The 19,382-nt window shown below is 30.5% G+C and overlaps 3 protein-coding genes and 1 non-coding gene across 5 annotated transcripts in view; 1 reads left to right on the forward strand and 3 right to left on the reverse strand.

Annotated features, from left to right (window-relative positions):
* Nucleotides 1-19,382, reverse strand: part of LOC125821133 (uncharacterized) — a 167,244-nt gene that overhangs the window by 35,200 nt on the left and 112,662 nt on the right. The window lies entirely within an intron of this gene.
* On the reverse strand, nucleotides 3,745-6,802 carry LOC125821148 (protein LHCP TRANSLOCATION DEFECT). The gene is made up of 2 exons (XM_049500558.1): nucleotides 6,507-6,802; nucleotides 3,745-4,180 (listed from the first exon to the last, which is right to left on the reverse strand). The coding sequence occupies exons 1-2, from the start codon at nucleotides 6,765-6,767 to the stop codon at nucleotides 3,923-3,925; spliced, it is 519 nt and encodes a 172-aa protein (XP_049356515.1). The 5' UTR covers nucleotides 6,768-6,802; the 3' UTR covers nucleotides 3,745-3,922.
* TRNAM-CAU (transfer RNA methionine (anticodon CAU)) lies at nucleotides 6,894-6,965 on the forward strand. Its single transcript has one exon. It is a non-coding gene; the product is annotated as a tRNA-Met (tRNA).
* Nucleotides 9,981-11,157, reverse strand: LOC125821150 (uncharacterized). The gene has a single exon (XM_049500561.1). It carries the CDS (start codon nucleotides 11,133-11,135, stop codon nucleotides 10,635-10,637), a length of 501 nt encoding a protein of 166 aa, XP_049356518.1. The 5' UTR covers nucleotides 11,136-11,157; the 3' UTR covers nucleotides 9,981-10,634.

Consider the following 19,382-nt stretch of genomic DNA (forward strand, 5'->3'; position numbering starts at 1 on the left):
GTATAAATGAAAAAAAAATGTTTTCTACCCAATTTTAAAAAATATATTTTTAAGGCTCAAACTTGTGATTCAATAAAAAATGTAAACACATGGCCATTATTTTTCTAAAGTAAGTAAGCTTTTAAATATGTCAAAATATATTTGGTTGTCACAAATTTATGTTATTTATGATTATCAACTAAAATACTAGAGATCAATACCTAGGAATAGAGAAAAAGAGGAAATAACAAGTAATGACATTTATTTATGTGTTTTTCCAAAAGAAACAAAGCATTAATGAATGAAGTGAGGTTGCTTTGGGCATTACCTATAAGTTATATGAGAAAATTATGCCGAATAGCAAATATTTAGTCTATATTAGGTATTATAACTATAGTTTAAGAAGATTGTAATTCGCTATTACAGTTTTTCCAATTCTTGCTATTCGCCTGATTTGTATAATTCGTCTGATTTGTATAAATTCAAAATTTGTATAATTTGGTTTCTGATAGTATAAATACAGAATTTTGTATATGACTATCCTAGCTATTTGTATACGATTTATGAAAAATTCATAATAAATTACCCTATTTGCATATTGGCAAGCGAAATATACAAACGGAGTTCTGAAAATTTTCTAAATATATAAATACAAAAATTGTATATACTTACCCTATTTTGTATATTGACAAGCGAAATATACAAAATGACAGAAATATACAAATTGCAGCCTCCATAGCAAACAAAACTATAGCTATGAAGCGCAATTATCGAAACTATAGCTATAGAGCCTTATTATGTCTATTATATTTGCTATTTCTAAAAAATTTGCGTGGTAAATATCTCTCCATTTTTAATTGTAAGTTTTGAAATGGGGTGATATATATGGTATATATATGTCGAATGACAAAAAAGTCCTACTTGTCACCTTTTCGGTTTCGATATAGCTAGGGTACTTAGGTCAATTCACATAATTCCACATAAATTTTATACTATACAATAAGAAAATATTTGTGTCACGTTACGATGTTACCATTTCTTTGTAAGAAGACAAGAAAAAAATAAATAGAAAACTGTTTTTGTTCTTATACGATATACATTAAAGGAGAAGTGCTCTTTATAAAAAAAATATTCAATTCTCGAGATTCGAGCACAAACCTTTGATTAAGGATCAAGAAATCTTATCCATCCTGCCGCAATTCCACCTAATCCAAACCCATTTTATGATTCAGTAGAAGAGGGATTGGTTCCTTTTATTTCGATCATGGTCTAGATGAGTTTAAAATCTGGGTGAGATAAAAAAAAGGGGGAAATTTTCAAAACAACAATATTTTAGCTTTTAATGGGACTCCTTAGCAATAGTTTCACTATTTATTCAAAATGTCAATATTTTAGTTTGTTAAGGGCTGAGTTATGTATTTATTTTATTTTGATTAATTTGAAAGAATACAAATAATTAATAACAGAATAGAGAAAATCATGGAACAGAAAATTTCAAAAAAGGTAAAAAATATTTGAAATTTAACATCGCTTATGTTTTTGAAAGAGCATATGTTGTCATTTTTCTTTCTAGCATTTTTTTCCTTTGTTCTAAAGAATTCCAATTTTTTTTTTTTGAAAACAGTAGTTGTATTTTATATCTTATATGAGTGGAAGTGTTGGAAAATTTCTAATGCTCTTTGTTTTGGATATTTAAATGTTTGAACTTCTTTGAATATGTGTTCATCCGAAATGTATTCGAATACCTAAAGATATGTATAACTAAGTTAAAATACAAAAATTGTTGGTATTGATTTATGATGAATACAACTCTTTGGCATTCTAGTTCAAGTACAAAATTAAAGGCATTTGTGAAGTATATACCAAAATATAAATACAAATTAGTTGTAAATCGAAATGATATTGAAAAATACAGTTGCATGAATACATAATGCATAGAATAAGTTGTATTCAAAATAAATTGTATTTATATTTCAATATCCAGTTTTGTTATATTATTATTTCACTTTAAATTTGCAGAAAGTATTTTCTGGCTCAGTTTTTATTTCAAATATCAGGTTGTATTTCAATATCATTTTGTATATCAAATGCAGAATGAATACCAATAATTTTGTATTCCCCTTCCTGTGATGTATTCGTCGCAATTTTATATATTATGTATTCATAAAAATTATATTGCTTTAGCCAAATAAAATACAAAATATGTCTTACTAAGATTGTATTTCAAACATCAGGTTGTATTTCAGTATGATTTTGTATTTGAAACGAAAAAATGAATACCAATAAATTTTTGATTGATTCAGTCATGGTAGACAATCAGATGCTTTCCCCAAAATCTAAAACTCTAAAAGCAAATTTCGATATCATCAAAATATAAATGTATTAAATATCAAACAAAATAAACATATAAATGAATTTCTATATTCTACAAAATCTGAAAAATTAAAAGAAAATCACAAAAAAAATTGAAAAAAATTGTTTAAAAGAATAAAAATCTGAAATACATAAATATTTGATGAATATCTAAACAAAATCACATAAAAATCGAAAAATTTGACTGGAAATCCATAATATATAGAATCCGAAATATACACCATAATCGGTGATTTTAAACAGCAAATCAAAATAAATCCAAATAAATAATGGAAACTACCTTGCCAATCGAGAAATCTCTTGAATTAATAAAGAGATTTCGTTTAACAATCGAGAAAATTTCTTGAATTAAAATATATATTTTGATGAACAATTTGTGAGCACCTTGAAGAAAGAGAATCTGAAACGTGAAAGGTGGGGGTAGAAACGTGAAAGATGAAGAAGGAAGGTTAATGGGTATTGGTTTTTTTTTTTTTTTACTTTTTAAACGGTTATTGGTTTAGAATTTGATCCAATATAGGACTGTTTTCATTTTTATAATTAATTTTAAATAATAAAATCTGAATACATATTATTTTCTAAAAATATTGTCATTCTGACATTTTAAATAAATATTTTGAAGTGTTGTTGTTTTGACTAATTATGTTAGGTATTATGACTTAATTGCTAATTTTCCCAAAAAAAATTAAACCACATGACCTTTTTGGAATTTAAAGGTAAATATACGTATCTTTTGTTAGAAATCGAGGATATATATGCAAGTTATTGCATCTTCAACCTTTGTTGCTCGAATTCTTCAAAGTGCATGTCAGATCCTCTAGAAATAGTACATTTTTGAAAGATTCAACAATAATTTTGAAAAGTCCGAGCAACATAATCTTCATAGGAAACAAGATTCTAATACTACTTTACAAGCAAACCAACTTTTACAAGTACTCGAACGAACGTTATAAATCACACAAGGGTAGATTAGTAGTGCATTTTTGAAAGATCCAACAATAATTTTGAAAAGTCCGAGCAACATAATCTTCATAGGAAACAAGATTCTAATACTACTTTACAAGCAAACCAACTTTTACAAGTACTCGAACGAACATTATAAATCACACAAGGGTAGATTAGTAGTGCATTTTTGAAAGATCTAACAATAATTTTGAAAAGTCCGAGCAACATAATCTTCATAGGAAACAAGATTCTAATGCTACTTTACAAGCAAACCAACTTTTACTAGTACTCGAACGGACGTTATAAATCACACAAGGGTAGATTAGTAGTGCATTTTTGAAAGATCCAACAATAATTTTGAAAAGTCCGAGCAACATAATCTTCATAAGAAACAAGATTCTAATACTTTACAAGCAAATCAACTTTTATAAGTACTCGAACGAACGTTATAAATCACACAAGGATAGATTAAAAACCTCAGGTAAAATGCCCGCCCGTAACATACAAGCTCTCAAAACAGATACATAACAGAGCTCACATATGGTAAAATGGCGTTGATCTAAAAAATATGACGAAAACGAGAAGATGAAACTTACACTAATGCTAATAACAAAACTTGATACTCTTATGCCTTCTGGGCTTTATAGTTAACGATGAAGTATTTAACTTCATCGTTAGCAGCCCTGTCAAGGGCAGTACGTCCGTCTGCATCTTTGACTGTGTAATCTGCTCCAGCTCTCAGTAGCTCTTCGATTTTTGGCAAGTCCCCTTCTGTGGAAGCCATCAGCAGTAAAATATCGACCGGGTGTATGTTTTGGCTTAAAAGAGCCTCCATCTTGTCATATGTTCCTTCAACTGCAAGCATGCCCATGTAGTTGAAGTACTACAAGAAGTAACACGAAATTCAGTAAGTCGAATCAAACCCTCACCAACAAGGTGAAAGGTTAGGCAGCCAACCAACTGAGCTACTAAGATTTCTCGAAATTCGAGTCATTTCCACGATAAATATATTATCTTCATGAAATTAGCGCTCCTCACAAAATGATGGTGAAACATTGACACTATTCTACAACAGTTGTGGAACCAGGAATTTACATAAGAGGATTCACAACATAAACGTTGACCAATATAATTTTCCGACGAAGAAGATTTTGTTGAAACCCTGTGTATGACATAGCAAAAACGTGTTTTTACCCAACATAGTTTTTCAATGTCATACACAGGGGTTCACAAGACACACACAGCTCTATCAAGTAGAGGTGTTCAATTGGTCACTACTCACTAGGAAAGTTAAGGTGTCTAACTGAAAATTGGTGCGAAGTTTGAGGGGCTATCCACGTATTTGGCCCATCATTAAAGTATCTTGCCACCACAAATTATCACAAGATATTATGATTTTGTAGTATATATAGTACCGTTCGCGAAAACCAAACTATAGATTACAGACACTGATCATGAGATAATTCTATTCAGTTAGGATTATAAAATGAGTAACAGATCTCTGCAACATACAGAGTCTGATGTTAGCATGTTTGCTACGGATTCAAATGCCCCAGCAGTTACGACATAGTGTATATATACATCTTTGTAGAAATTACAAAAAGTTTCAACAAATATTAAATCTTGAACTCGACTATGCTCCTACTATCCTACATACCGAGGCAGACCTAGCGTGTTTGCTACATATATATATCATCTATGTAGAATGTACTTAAATTCCAAAAGACCAACTTATTAAGGTCGAACACATAAAGCTTAAATCTTGAACCCAAGTACAAAAAAGGGCAACCCGATGCACAAAACATCCTCCACGCAAGGTCTTGGGAAAGGTCGCACCCCAACTGTGTGATGTAGATTGTAGACAGCTCAATGCTAAAATTTTACTGGTCGAACACATCAAGTTTAAATCTTGAACTTGACTATGCTCCTACTCTCCTACATAACAGAGGCAGACCTAGTATGTTTTCTACGGGTTCAACTACCCAGCATTCCCAACAGAGAGTATATATATCAATTATCATCAATTAATGTACAATGTACCACCATTCCAAGAGGCCAAATTTTTTATGGTCGAATACATCAAGCTTAAATCTTGAACTCAAGTAAAAAAAAAAAGGCACCCCCGAACATAAAGCATCCTCCATGCAAGGTACGGGAAAGGGCCACACCCCAACACATTAAGCTTACATCATCTATGCAAAAATTACTAAAATTTTCAATAAATCTCAAATTCTGAATCCATAATTCCAAAAGACAAAAAACTGCAACAATCTCAATGCTAAAACTTTACTTGTCGAACACATTAAGTTTAAATCTTGAACTCGACTATGCTCCTATTGTCCTACATACAGAGGCAGATGTAGCATGTTTGCAACGGGTTCTACTACCCAACATTTCCAACACAGAGTATACATATATATCATCTATATGAAAAGGCAGCCTAGTGCACTAAACCTCCCGCTATACATGGGGTCAAGAGAAAGACTGAACCATAAGGGTCTATATAAGCAAAGTAGCCTTACTTTGCATTTCTACAAGAGACTTGAAACCATGAAGATCACATGACAACAACTTTACCAGCTATGCTAAGACTCCACTCATAATTCCAAAAAACCCAATTTTTTAAGGTCGAACAAATAAAGCTTAAATCTTGAAATCTCAACTAAAAAAAGGGCAACCCCGTGTACAAAGCATCCGAAAAAACTGCAACAACTTCTGCTGAACACATAAAGCTTAAATCGTGAACTCAACTATGCTCCTATTGTCCCACACAACTGAGGCAGACGTAGCATGTTTGCAACGGGTTCAACCACCCAGCATTTCCAACACAGAGTATCATCTATATAAAGGGCCAGCCCGTTGTACTAGAGCTCTTGCTATACATGGTTCCGGAGAAGGGCTGCGCTACAAGTCTATATAAGCAGCCTTACCTTGCATTTCTGCAAGAGACTTGAAACCATGACCTCCTGATCACACTGACAACAACTTTACCAGTTACGTTTAAGGTTCCCCTCATAATTCCAAAAAAAAAAACAATTTTTTAAGGTCGAACACATAAAGCTTAAATCTTTAACTCTCAACTTAAAAAAAAAAAAGGGCAGTCCTATGCAGAAAGCATCCCAAAAAACAGCAACAACTCAAATGTTAAGAATTTAGTACTCAAAACACATCAAGATTTAGCATTTAGAGAAAAATTAAAGAAACCCCACCTGCTCAACATCATCTCTATCAAAATCATCACGAGATTGACTACCATAAACTCCAGCAGTTTCAGCATTCTGTCTGAAATTAAACCAACAAGTAGTTCTTGAACCACAATTTGGCCCTAATCCACTTGGTCTACACCATCCTATACTTTTCAATTTTGAAACACCGATAAAACAAGAATTCAATTTTACTGAACATGATGAAGAAAAATTGGGTCTTGAAGAAGAGAAAGTTAAGTGGAGAGTACATGGAATTGAAGCCATTGTTGTGTTAAAAAAGTGATTTTTGAAGCTCAAATATCAACTACCTTATCAACTATCTTGTTTTGGATAGAAATGTTTGCTTTTTTATGAGTAAAATAAATTGGAGTGTGAAATGTTAACAACAAAATCAGAGTGGCGCAGCGGAAGCGTGGTGGGCCCATAACCCACAGGTCCCAGGATCGAAACCTGGCTCTGATATATGTGAAAAGAGAGCAAGCTTCCCAACCACTATTTTTTTTTTCCTCCGTGCATTTTTATTTAGGAAAAACCACATATTTAGACACACTTCTAACTTCACTAGCATAATTCATATATACTGTTATTATTACCTATACTTTCAAAATATTATGTATCTTACTACTAATTAAGAGTTTTCTATTATATATTGAAAAAAATACACTTAGATTCATGTATTTTTGTTATCAAATACACAAAAATAGGGAGAGAGATGAGCGAGATTGAGGAGGAAGGTGAACGAGATTCATATGTATACAGATACATGTGAAACACACAAGATACACCCTAAATACATGTATTTGTATGTATTTGGGATACCAGATACATAGGAGAGTGGCGAGCGAGATTTATTATGTATCTCATATACATGTGAATCCACTTGTATACAATGTATCTAGATAAAATTACATCATATATTGAAAAAAAGTACACTTAGATACATGTATTTTTGCTACAAGTTACACAAAAATAGGGAGAGAGGCCGGTGAGATTGGGGAGGGATGCGAACGAGATTCGTATGTATCCTAAATACATGTGAATCACACAAGATACACACTAGATACATGTGTCTGTATGATTTTGGAATGATTCGCATGTATCTGGGATACCATATACATGGGAGATTAGTGGTGAACGAGATGGGAGAGAGGCGAGTGAGATTTGTTATGTATTTCATATATATATGCGAATCCACTTGGATATAATGTATCTAGAACAAAATACACGTAATTTTGACTTTATGTATCCCAGATACATGTATGTAGACGTATCTGGAGACATCAAAATCTGGTAAGATACGTAATATTACGAACTGGAGTATATCTTATAAGTAACTAGCTCTTAAACTAGTCAGATTTATGTAAAGTTCTCATTTTATTTATCCACTTTAAACTTTGCTAATACTTATTTCTTATTTCTTATTTTCTCCACTGGAATAAGAATTAAGTAAAAAAAAAATAATACTCTCTCCGTGCATTTTTACTTATCCACTTTAGACTTTGCATATCTCTTATAAAACAATTAATTGATATGAGTATTTCAATGTAATACTTATATATATTATTAGAGTCCAAATATAAATATATACACTAAATGCTAAAAAAACACTTTTTTTTACATGTGAATCTTAAAGTCATAAATATCATGATATTCGATAATTATTTTATGCTCTTCTTATTAATGAGAATTATATTAATGTAGAAACTAATAATCAACAATTAGTATATTTGGTAAATGGAAAGGTATCGATAAATACTTTTTCTGTTAAAATAACTTAAATATATCGAAAAAAAAGTTGCGGAAAAATATAAAAATACATGCATAGGTAGGTATGAACAAATGATGAAAATAGATAGAGAGATATTTTTAAAACTATATTTTATTTTTCTCTCAATAAAGGATACTTCTAAATTACTCGTGACCCCTCTCTAAAGAATTATTTCATATTTCACATGACCACCGCAATAAAACTACAAGTATTAATATCAAGATTAAATCTCTTAATTAATATCAGTTTGTCCTAATGTAGGTGGCAAAATTGAAATTTCATAATTTTAAATTTTGATCGTAAATTCTGATATAAAAAAGTTTTAAAAAATTTTAAAAATAAAATTTATATATTTGAAAACTATGTAAAAAAATATTGTAAATCATAATAATTAATAATTTAATATATTTAAAAGACATTTACAATGAAAATTTGGTTTTAAAAAAAATATCTCGTTGATTCTCAAAACTTCAATCGTGCCAGATAAATTGAGACGGAGAGAATACTAAGTTTAAACTTTAAGAGACCATCTGCTTTTCACCTCCCTTGTGAGGAATTCAGAATCTAGAATTAATCAGTTCAGGCTGAATATACAATAACAATAATATATTCAACATAATTTTACAAATGAGTATGAAGAAGATAGAATGTAGACAAATCTTACTCTCACCTCATAGAGATAGAGATAGCCTTTCCGATAGACTGTGGGCTTAAAAAATCAACTGATTGAAAAAGGGGGAAATGAAAATGAAACGAAATAATGTAAAATGAAAAATAATACACAACATATGAAAATGTATATAATTTTATATATATATTTATATATTATTCAACTCAAAAGTAATGAAAATTACAGATTTTTTGTTTTGTTTTTAGATATATGATTGTGGCCCAGAGAACACAGCTCATTTGCCAGAATTGATAATTAGATCAAGTTGTACACTAATAAAGGACTAAAGCCATAGGCAGTTTAATGCCTATGGCAAATTGTATTAATTACACTGTATAAAATCAGTCCTAATTCTTTTTATTTCTTTGTGTGTTTACTTTTTAATATTTAGCTATTGGTTATAGAATGTTAGGTTCAACAGCAAAAACACAACTTATCTAACAAAAGGTAAGATTGGTTTCTTTCTAGAACTTTAATGAAAATTCTAACTCCATCATTGGGCATAGAATGTTAGGATCAACAACAAAAACACAACATGTCAAACAAAAGGCTAAGACATAATACATAAATATGTCTGTTAACTTGACTTTAGATAATATCTATGTCATCCAACTTTGAATATGCACGAACAGACACTTAAACTTATATAAAATTGAGCAGACACATACGTTCTACATGGCATAATACACGTAGGATAGAAATTGTCATGTACGACGCCACGTAGGACACATGTGTCTATTTGTTCAATTTTATACAAATTGAAGTGTTTACTCAACTAAAGTTGAAAGGCGTAAATATCAGCTAAGGTCAAGTTAAATGGTGCGTTTATGTATTATGCCAAAGGTTAAAGGACAAACTCATCACCATCCTATTCAAGGTTGAAAAACAAAATATAATGAATGCACAAGTAGTTAGAAGTTGAGCAAATTTAAAGTTTTTTTTAACTACAAGCACATGAATAAAGTGATCATAGGGGCCTTCCTATCTTATTCAAGCCTTTAGTTTTCACTTTATAACCAAAAAATAACCAATTCACATATCAAACAAACACTTTTTTTCAACTTCATACCATAATTTTCCCTCATATAATGCAAAGATTTGAGTATAAAGCTAATGGCTTAGGCTTTACAGTTGCTGAGAAGATTGCTGCAAATAATCCTCTTGTTGAGATAGGCAGCAGAGGAACCGTTGGATCCCTCGTGTTACGAGAAATGGAGTACTTCAATAAGCTACAACTAAACCAGCAAAGCCATACTCACAAGGTATATTGCTCGAACTCTCCAAAAATGTTGCCTACTACTTTTGGGGGATCCGACACGCAACACCAGTCGACATTTTTGAAGAGTCTGAGTAACATAACTCACAAGTCACGTCAAGTTTTGGATGTGGCTTCTACTAGCAGACCAAGGCTTGGATCGTTGATTGCGAATCCCAAAAAGAAAAGGAGGACCAGTAAGCTGATAATGCCAAGTATGTGTTCAATGGTAGAAGTTGCAGAATGTAATCCACCAGCTGCTATTTCAAGATTCACTTACAGGAATCTAAAGGCTGATGTTTGAAGCTTGTCATGTACTTAGATCCTATGTTGCTCCGACTCTTCAAAAATGTCACTGGGTGGGTGTCGGATTCTTCAAAAGTAATGTATTTTTGGAGAATTTGACTACATTTTTGGAGAGTCTGAGCAACATAGCAGTTAGACCGAGCTGTCAGATAGCTTTGTGAAACGGAGCTTCTTTAGGCTATTTTTTATAGGGGTAGCCCAAGTTCTGTCCATACTTCTGCATTTTACGTCGACGATTTCCACCATGTAAGGTCCCTTTCTGTCAGGTTTCTTGCTAATAGGAGTTCCATCTACTGAAATGTTTTCTGATTCTAGTATTGGAATTTGATGTGTTTTTCTGCTGTTGTGCTTCGTCTTCCTTAATGATTCGGGGCTTTTATTATTATGCTTAGATGTTGTTCCGCTGCTGCTTGCTTCATCACTTGGTGTTCTCGGCTTCATTCTCTTTGGACTAGTCGCGCTACCAGCAATGAAACCACAAACAGTAGGAGATTTGTTCCTAGATGACGCTGGTGCCTGAGAAGACGGTTTCTTGGAATGTAATTCTCTTGACATCAATGCACTGACTTTACCTGTAGTTCCCACTTTAATCGAACCTCCACCGACCTTGGTGGCTTCTAATGTTTGAGCCATGATTTTTCAAATTTTCTCGGATTGATCTTTAGTTAGACCCTGCAAGGACGTAGCAATCAGAGCATGAACAAATACAGTTTGTATGACGGAATGAGCTACAAAACCAAGATTGCAATGAAATCACAGTTGGCATAAACTTCGCTATCTAGATCAAAAACACACTCAGAGAGCTGTATTATCTGCAATGAAAATGCGAGCAGTAGTAATCTATGTTGCTTGAACTCTCCAAAAATGTTGCAGCACCCATGTCAGATCCTTCAAAAATGAACTAGTTTTGGAGAATCCAACGCGCACTTGGTGGTATTTTTGCAGAATCGAAGCAACATATGTAATGTAATAACTATTAACAGATAGTCATTGGAGGGCAGATACAAGATACAACTTCAACATAATAGTGATCTGGAAACATAATACCCTGCAAGTTCTACTAAAACGTCAGTGAATTCATCTCAAAATGACAACAGAAAGGGAGAGGCAAAATGGATCCTTTACTAGGCAAATCAAATTATCTTTACTTATATTTACAGTTCATATATATGATATGCTTCCCAAACGGAAAAAGATCCAACACGATAACCAAACTAAATGCAGAATCACAAAGAGAAAGTAGATGAACTATATAGTGTACAGTAAGTCGAACCGGAAGAAACTCAACTTTGTGACAACAAGTGTGAAGTTTAGTAAAAATACTCATGTGTTCTCAAACATTTCTAGCAAATATTAACTAGAGCAAATTGTAGTAGATCAATTGGACAACAAATTGAATAGGTATAAAAGGCTATCAACTTTCTTTCATTTGTTTGCCACCGGTATTTGGTACTTGCTTTTGGGGTCCGACTAATCTGGATTCACATCGGAAAGTCTCACTTTGAGAGTAAACCGATCCCTACAAAAGCGACTCGATACCTAGACCTCTAGTTAAGGATGTAGTAATACTTACCACTAGACCACAATCTTTGACAGTAGGTTGTCAACTGTAGATAATGCCAAGACACATATACCAAATCAAATTCAAGATTATAAGAGGATCCCAAAGTTGGAAGAAAAACAAAGAAAAAATGAAACTTTATAAAATCAAGATCTAAACTTAGTGACCACAATGCACTAAACTTAAATCTCAATGAATAACTCAGTAACCAACAAGAAACTATGAATAACATTAGTGATAACAAAGTTCTTAATAAGATTATGAGCATAGTAATGTCCCATACCCCAAATAGGAAAAAAAAAACACATAAAAATTGAAACTTTTCATAGTCAAATGAATAGACAGATCTAAACTGAGTTAGACAGCTCCACAAATAGGTTCACCAGAATCAAGTAGCTTTAGCTCAAACCTCGTATTTGCCTTTAAAAATTTCACTTAATACGCATAAATCATATATCAAGAACCCAATAAACCGCATTTACTAGAATCCAGAACACATAAACTCAAATCTTAACTCTGTATCTAAACTTAGTAACCACAATGCACTAAAACCCATGAACCCCAACAAGAAACTATAAAAAAGATTAGTGATAACAAAGCTCTTAATAAGATTATGACCTAAATATTATTCAAGATTATAAGAGAAACCCAAAATTGGAAAAAAAAAACACAAACACACATAAAAATTGAAACTTTTCAAAGTCAAATGAATAGACAGATCTAAAACTGAGTTAGGGGCAGAGCTATACCTTGCCTGCAGGTTCGGCCGAATCCAGTAACTTTAGCTTAAATCCTGTATAAACCTAATAAGCTGCATTTTCTAGAATTCAAAATACGTAAACTCAAAATTCTAACTCCGCATCAAACTATGAGAAGAGTTGTGAGAAATGGTTCATATAGAAAGATTGTAAAAACAAATCCCACAAGAAGAGAGAGTTGAAGAAAGATGCAAAACCGACCATGCCATCATCAGCAAAAAAAAAAAAAAAAAGATTATAATATAAAGTTTTTATGGAAGTTCTTAATTGACTTCAAATTTTCAAATTTTTGTGTCAATTTCAAGGTATCTTACATGATGCATCAATCTCTATGTTCTGATGGGGCCTATGAACATCACGTTTGAACATTGTACCGCGTTTTAATTTATTTATCTTATTTTTATTGACAAATTGCTCAAAGATGTTATCAAATTTTGAATTTTTTTTTATCTATTCTGTTCGTTAAAGTTTGGCTCGTATGTGTCATAAGCTTTCTCTCAAATGAAAATGACTTATATGAGCCAAATTTTTAATGAATAACAAGATAAATCTAAATATTTTTCTTAAAGTTCAATGACATATTTAAGTTTTTTTTCCTAATTATTTTGATACATTCTATATATTTTTAATTTAAAATTTACTTTTTAAATATTTTATATTAAATTAAAATTAGAAGAAGAGTTTAGAGGGCACATCTGACAGGAGGTTAAGCTACCCTTTGATTTTTTCTTTCTTATTATTTTATTCATTTCCTAGTTCTTGAACATGACTTCTTTTTAATTTTTTGTGTATTTTTATTTGGCAATGGAATAAGTTTAGAGAATTTTTATCTACCTTAATATGAATTTTGTAGAAATTAAATTATACGGTATATGTTGTGTAGTGTTAAAAAGACTTAATTTTGTTATACATAAATTTACTAAGAATTAAATTATCTTTTACTATATAAGTCATGAGTTCTGAAATTGAAGTATTGTCTCTATTAATATATGTTTTGTGAAGAAATTAAGTTATATCGTAAAAGACATGACTTATGGGTTCAAATCTAAACTTTTACCTCTATTGACATAAATTTTGTAAAAATTAAGTTGCATAATTTGTTATGTCTTTTAAGGCATAACTTGTATCTCTGACAAGTTATTGAAAAACACCCTAACTTGGCAAGAATTATTAATTTCATTCTCACACTATTGACATCCTTAAAAACGTTCATTTACTTGAGTAACTAGATTTAAATAGTGTAAATTTCATATATGACATATATTATAGTACTATTTTCAAACTATAGCAGTAGATTTAGACTTTCAAGCTATAGCATTAAAAATTTCAAGTAATAACAAATTTACAAAAAAAAAAGAAATGTTTTTATTAATTGAAAAAAAAAATTAAAAAAAAAAAAGATAAACGAAAATTTTAAAAAAAAAACGGAATTAGAAATAATAAAGAAAAAAACTGAAAAAATGGAAATAGATGTATTAATTAAATTTGAATTGATTGAAGATAATTTTTAATTAGCATAAATTTAGGAGATTAAAACTAATTAGGAATATTTGTTTTCCTTAATTCACTCTAATCTGTTAAAATTAATTAAAAAGTCTTATTTTATCCATTTTCAAAAAAACAAAATAAAACCAGATGTAATTGATGTTGGTGCAACATTTAATGATCTATGTTTTAAATTGAAAGATTCGTTTATTCCAGTATTTATACAAATTGTATACAACTTCATACATCTTTAAAAATACTTAATCCACGCTTGTTAAGACAATATAATTTACAATTAGGTTGTAAATTGTCCAGGATGAAGAAAAAAAATGTAAAACAAAAATGTAATTGATGTTGTTACAAAATACAATCATCACTATTTTACATTGGCATAATCGTTTATACAAGGTATTTATACATGTTGGATACCAACTTCATTTTTATTTTATTTTTTTATTTTTTGTGTTAGAATATGAATTTGGATGCCAAAAGTGTACATTTTGGATGCCAATTATAATCAGAGTTAGTTCATGAACTCTAAATTATTAGTATGATTTCTTTCTAGTTAATAAGACATTGTAAAATCATAAACTCTAAATGTTGAATCCAATTTGTATGCATTTTGTATATAATTGTTATTCCGAGAATTATTATAGTCAATGTGTAATTTATCTTTAGAATGGTGTATCCATTTGGAATGCAGTCTGTATATAACTAGTATCCTGCGATTACAATAGTCAATCTGTAATTCATATGTAATTGGTATCTTTTTGAAATAAAACAGTGGATATTATATATATCAAATACTTAAAGCTGTAACAAACACGTACAAAAATATCGTCCAAAAGTTAAAAAAAAAAGCTTGTAATTCTAAAAAGTCTAAGGTGCAATCAACTATCTCAAGTTTGATCTCCGTGGTTTTGGTGTGGGATAATTGCTGGTATTCAGAGCATGTTCTTTTGCTATGCGGGGTCCATCAAATTTATTAGCAACAGTGCCAGTTACTTCACTCTCTCTAGTCGCGCCATCATCATTCTTTGTTTTTCCATAATGCCATATGATTGTGGCATACCTTTGATGATGGTACTTTGCATCGATATCAACATAACGCATATCAAAAACTCCATTACTGATGTATTCAGCAAATAGACACGTGTACAAATCACAATCACTGAAAAAAAATTGCAAGAAAAATCATTTTATACCATTTTCATACCAATGTTAAAAATTTAAATACATTAATGAAAAAATTGAAAAAGAAACCTTCCTATTAGAAAAAATCTCAATTTCATATCAATAATAGTCATAATTCATACAAAACAGAGTAATTTAACAACTCATACCATTTGCATACCAATTTAGCAACTCATACCATTGGGCTACTGATATCAAACCAATTTCATACCAATGTCAAAACACAATTCATACCATTTGCATACCAATATTATATCACATTTCATATAATATCCCAAAATCATATATTAAAGTGAGATTCATATAAATATTATTCACATTTCGTACAAGTTTCACCCAAACAAAAGTTTCGAAACAACAATAAGCATAATGTGATATTTTTAGCAAAAAAATCACTAATTTGAATAATGTGAAAATAAATTAAATATAATACTTACCCTAACGACTTTTTTTGCCTTTTTTGGATATTCGAATTTCTGATTCCTTCTTTTTTGTTGTTCTTCTTGTTGATGGTTTTGAAGATTGAGCAATTTCTACATTTGTTGCTTTTTTTCTTTTTTATTTCACTAACAAAATCAGAATTCGAATCAAAAGGGGTTTATACAATTTTCCCCTTCCTCTTCTTTCCCTTTTGATTTGCCGGACTCACCATTATCTTTGCTTCGTTTTTTTTCTCCTTTTGATCCTTCGACTGAGAGGAACCACACTTTGCAGGAATTTCAACGTTCTTCATGTGTAGATCTCATCCCACCATTAAATCATATAAATGTGGGAGTTCTACTGATTTTCTTTTTGAATGAAGAAGACGAACGTTGAAGATGGTGAGAGAGAAAAAGTTGGTTCTCTGTAAAAGAGAAACGTGGAGGTGGGGGTGTGGGATTTACGTGTGGGTAAAAGAGGAAGGTGGGGGTTGTTGTGTGAAATCTGGAAAAAAATTCCTAAAATGGTGGAAGAGATAATGACAATTGATTCTCTAATATTAATGTTATCCCTAAAATGGTGGAAGAGATAATGACAATTGATTCTCTAATATTAATGTTATTTCTCTTACTTATTAATTATAATGTTATTATAAAAATAATAACTAATTAATTAAATAAAATAAATTAAATTATAGATTAAAACTAATCTGTTAATATTTGTAATTAAACTGTTATAAGTAGTAATATAAAAAAAGTACATCTAAAGGCTGTAATATTAAACCTTAAATAGATATATGGGGTGATTTTTCCATTTAAATACACCCACGGCCACGACTATGGTGGTTGTTATTTTGGGCTGACCCAGTTTCGTTTGGGCCTTTTGCATGTGTTGGACTTGCCGCTTTGGTGGCCTTCTTTTATGATATGGCCCATCGAGGTCTTTTGATTATTATTTTTTTAAAAAAAAAAGATACTAAATATAAATTTATGTCTTGTGAAAATGTTTTGTTATTTCGGTGACAGTGGTCTATTTAAAATATCGAAGGATAAAATTAAAAATTACAAATTTGAAAGATAAAAATTAAACATCATCACAAAATAGGGATATTTGTGCAAATAGCACTTCTATTTATATTGTGTTCAGTTTAATTGTCTGCAGCAGGATTGATTTTTTAGGTCACTTACTATTTTGTTTTAATTTTATGTTTACAAAAAAATCTTATTTTTTTATTGTCATCTGACACGAAATAAGATCCTCTAGGGAAGGAAAATCCTTTTAATTAATTGTCTTTAAGTTTCTAACGATTCCAATTTCAGTCCTGCATGTTTGAAATTAATTATGAGGCGGTTTAGTTTAATTTATTTTATTACTATAAATTTAGCCACGTAGGCTCCAGGGTGTCCAATTGAACACCCTTCATCGAAAAATTATACTATATATATACGTAAAATTTTGACTTTATATCGATATATATAGAATTTGGACCCCCTGAAATAACATAGTGATGCGCAGTGGAGTTGGCAATAGCTTGTGCAATCCTACTTTTTGTCCCGGTTCGATTCCCCGCAGGGTTGTTTTCTTTTTCTGTAATTATTTTGACTTCTTGAATTCAATTAAGTAAATAAACATGCTAAAGTTCAATAGCTTGGTGGTTAATAGTATCATGAAGGTCTCCAAGACCCACGCTTGAATCCCTCCTTTACTAACTATTTTTTTTCCAATTAAAATTAAATTATTTCCTTAAATTTTAATACATTTTCCTTGTAAAATAAGATTTCCTTGAATTTAATACTTTTTCTTGTGGATTTTTTTCAATTAAAATTGAATTATTTCCTTAAATTAATATTTTAGTTTCAAGTTTCAATACACATGAGAAATTATTATAATAGAGTACCAAAAAAAAGTTTGACTTCTCTAAGTCAACCAAATAAAGAAACAACAGTAGATCAATTAGAGATTTTGTCACATTCTTCTCAAAAACAAAGCATTGATTTAAATACTCTAAAAATGACTTGCAAAATCGAATGGATGATGAGTTTTTAGACGGTTGTATAGTGCCTTGTGTAGAAAAGAAAGTATTTCGTACTATTTCTAATGAGTCTATTATAAAAACGTTTCAGGATATGAAACCTCGTCGAGTATAATTGTAATAATATATTTAAATTATGTTTTCAATAGTAGTTTATTTTCTTTATGTTAGTTTTGAATTATACACTTGTAATTCTATTAAAAATATTCCTATATTTAACTTGATTATTTGTTTTGGTAATTTAAATTGTCGTTTTTTAAAAAAAAAATTACTATTAAAAGTTTGGACACCCTTCATTAAATTCCTAACTACGCCACTGGCAATAAACGGGTGCCTCAAAGTGCTTTATTTTGGGCTTTGAGATGGGCTGTGGCTAGAGGTGTTCATGGGTTGGTTTGGATCGGTTATTGGTAAAAATCAAAACCAAACCAACTTAATCGGTTTTAAAATTATCAAAACCAAACCAAACCAAATATAATATATATTTTTCGGTTTTGGTTTGATTTGGTTCGGTTATTCGGTTATTAACCATACATAAAAATAAAAGAAACAATTCATTCAAAACGTGAAAAAAGTGACAACAATCCATTCAAACGAAAAAATAGTTAGAATGACTGGCATTACAGAACTTTGGATCATTGAATTTACTGGATAAAACTTCAAAATTTACTATTTTGGCATAGAAGGAAGAGACAATGACATTTTCAGTCCCACAATGAATTTTCATAGACACTCATATACATGAAACCAATAAGAAAATTGTTCTCACCTTGGACATTTTTTCTTTTATAAGTAAATTATAAATAAATTTTGATGAAACATATATAAAATCTTTAAAATTGTTTATGAATATAATATGTTATGTATGTATAATAATAAAATTTATGTATATAACTTGTTGGTTCGGTTCGGTTATTTCTTCGATTTTTTTCGAACAAAACCATAACCAAACCAAATACTATTGGTTCTTAACAATCTAAAACCAAACCAAACCAAAACCCAAACTAAATCGGTTCATTTAATCGGCTTGGTTTGGTTTTTCGGTTTGGATCGGTTTTTATCCAAACCATGAACACCCCTAGCTATGGCCTAGGTCGTTACTTAGGCCTTGGGGGTGACAATGGTGCGGATTGGGTTAAATTTAGACATGTCAAAATGGATCAAGATAATAAACGAGTCAAGATCTAAGCTAATTCAAATTTGTTTGGGCTAAAATGGGTTGGGTCAAAACGGATTAGGTAACGGATCATAACTCAATCAGCCCAATTTTTACTAAGTTTTAATAGCTTTATTTGTAATTTTATAAGCTTTTAGTATCAAATACTTTTTTTCCTTCATTATAACTATGTATAACTTATAAAATAAAATAAAATAAAAATGAATAAGATTTCTCAAAAATCAATTTAGATTACATATCAACCCAATTTTTA

This window comes from Solanum verrucosum, unplaced genomic scaffold (genome assembly GCF_900185275.1).
Source record: "Solanum verrucosum unplaced genomic scaffold, falcon-dt-bn FXZP01000222.1, whole genome shotgun sequence".
NCBI classification, from domain to species: domain Eukaryota; kingdom Viridiplantae; phylum Streptophyta; class Magnoliopsida; order Solanales; family Solanaceae; genus Solanum; species Solanum verrucosum.

What these genes read in the sequence shown, in the direction of transcription:
- LOC125821150 (XM_049500561.1), bottom strand. Translation starts at nt 11,135, where the DNA reads ATGGCTCAAACATTAGAAGCCACCAAGGTCGGTGGAGGTTCGATTAAA.
- LOC125821148 (XM_049500558.1), bottom strand. Translation starts at nt 6,767, where the DNA reads ATGGCTTCAATTCCATGTACTCTCCACTTAACTTTCTCTTCTTCAAGA. An exon ending in ATAGAGATGATGTTGAGCAG is followed by an intron (nt 4,181 to 6,506) that starts GTGGGGTTTCTT and finishes TACTTCTTGTAG; the next exon opens with TACTTCAACTACATGGGCAT.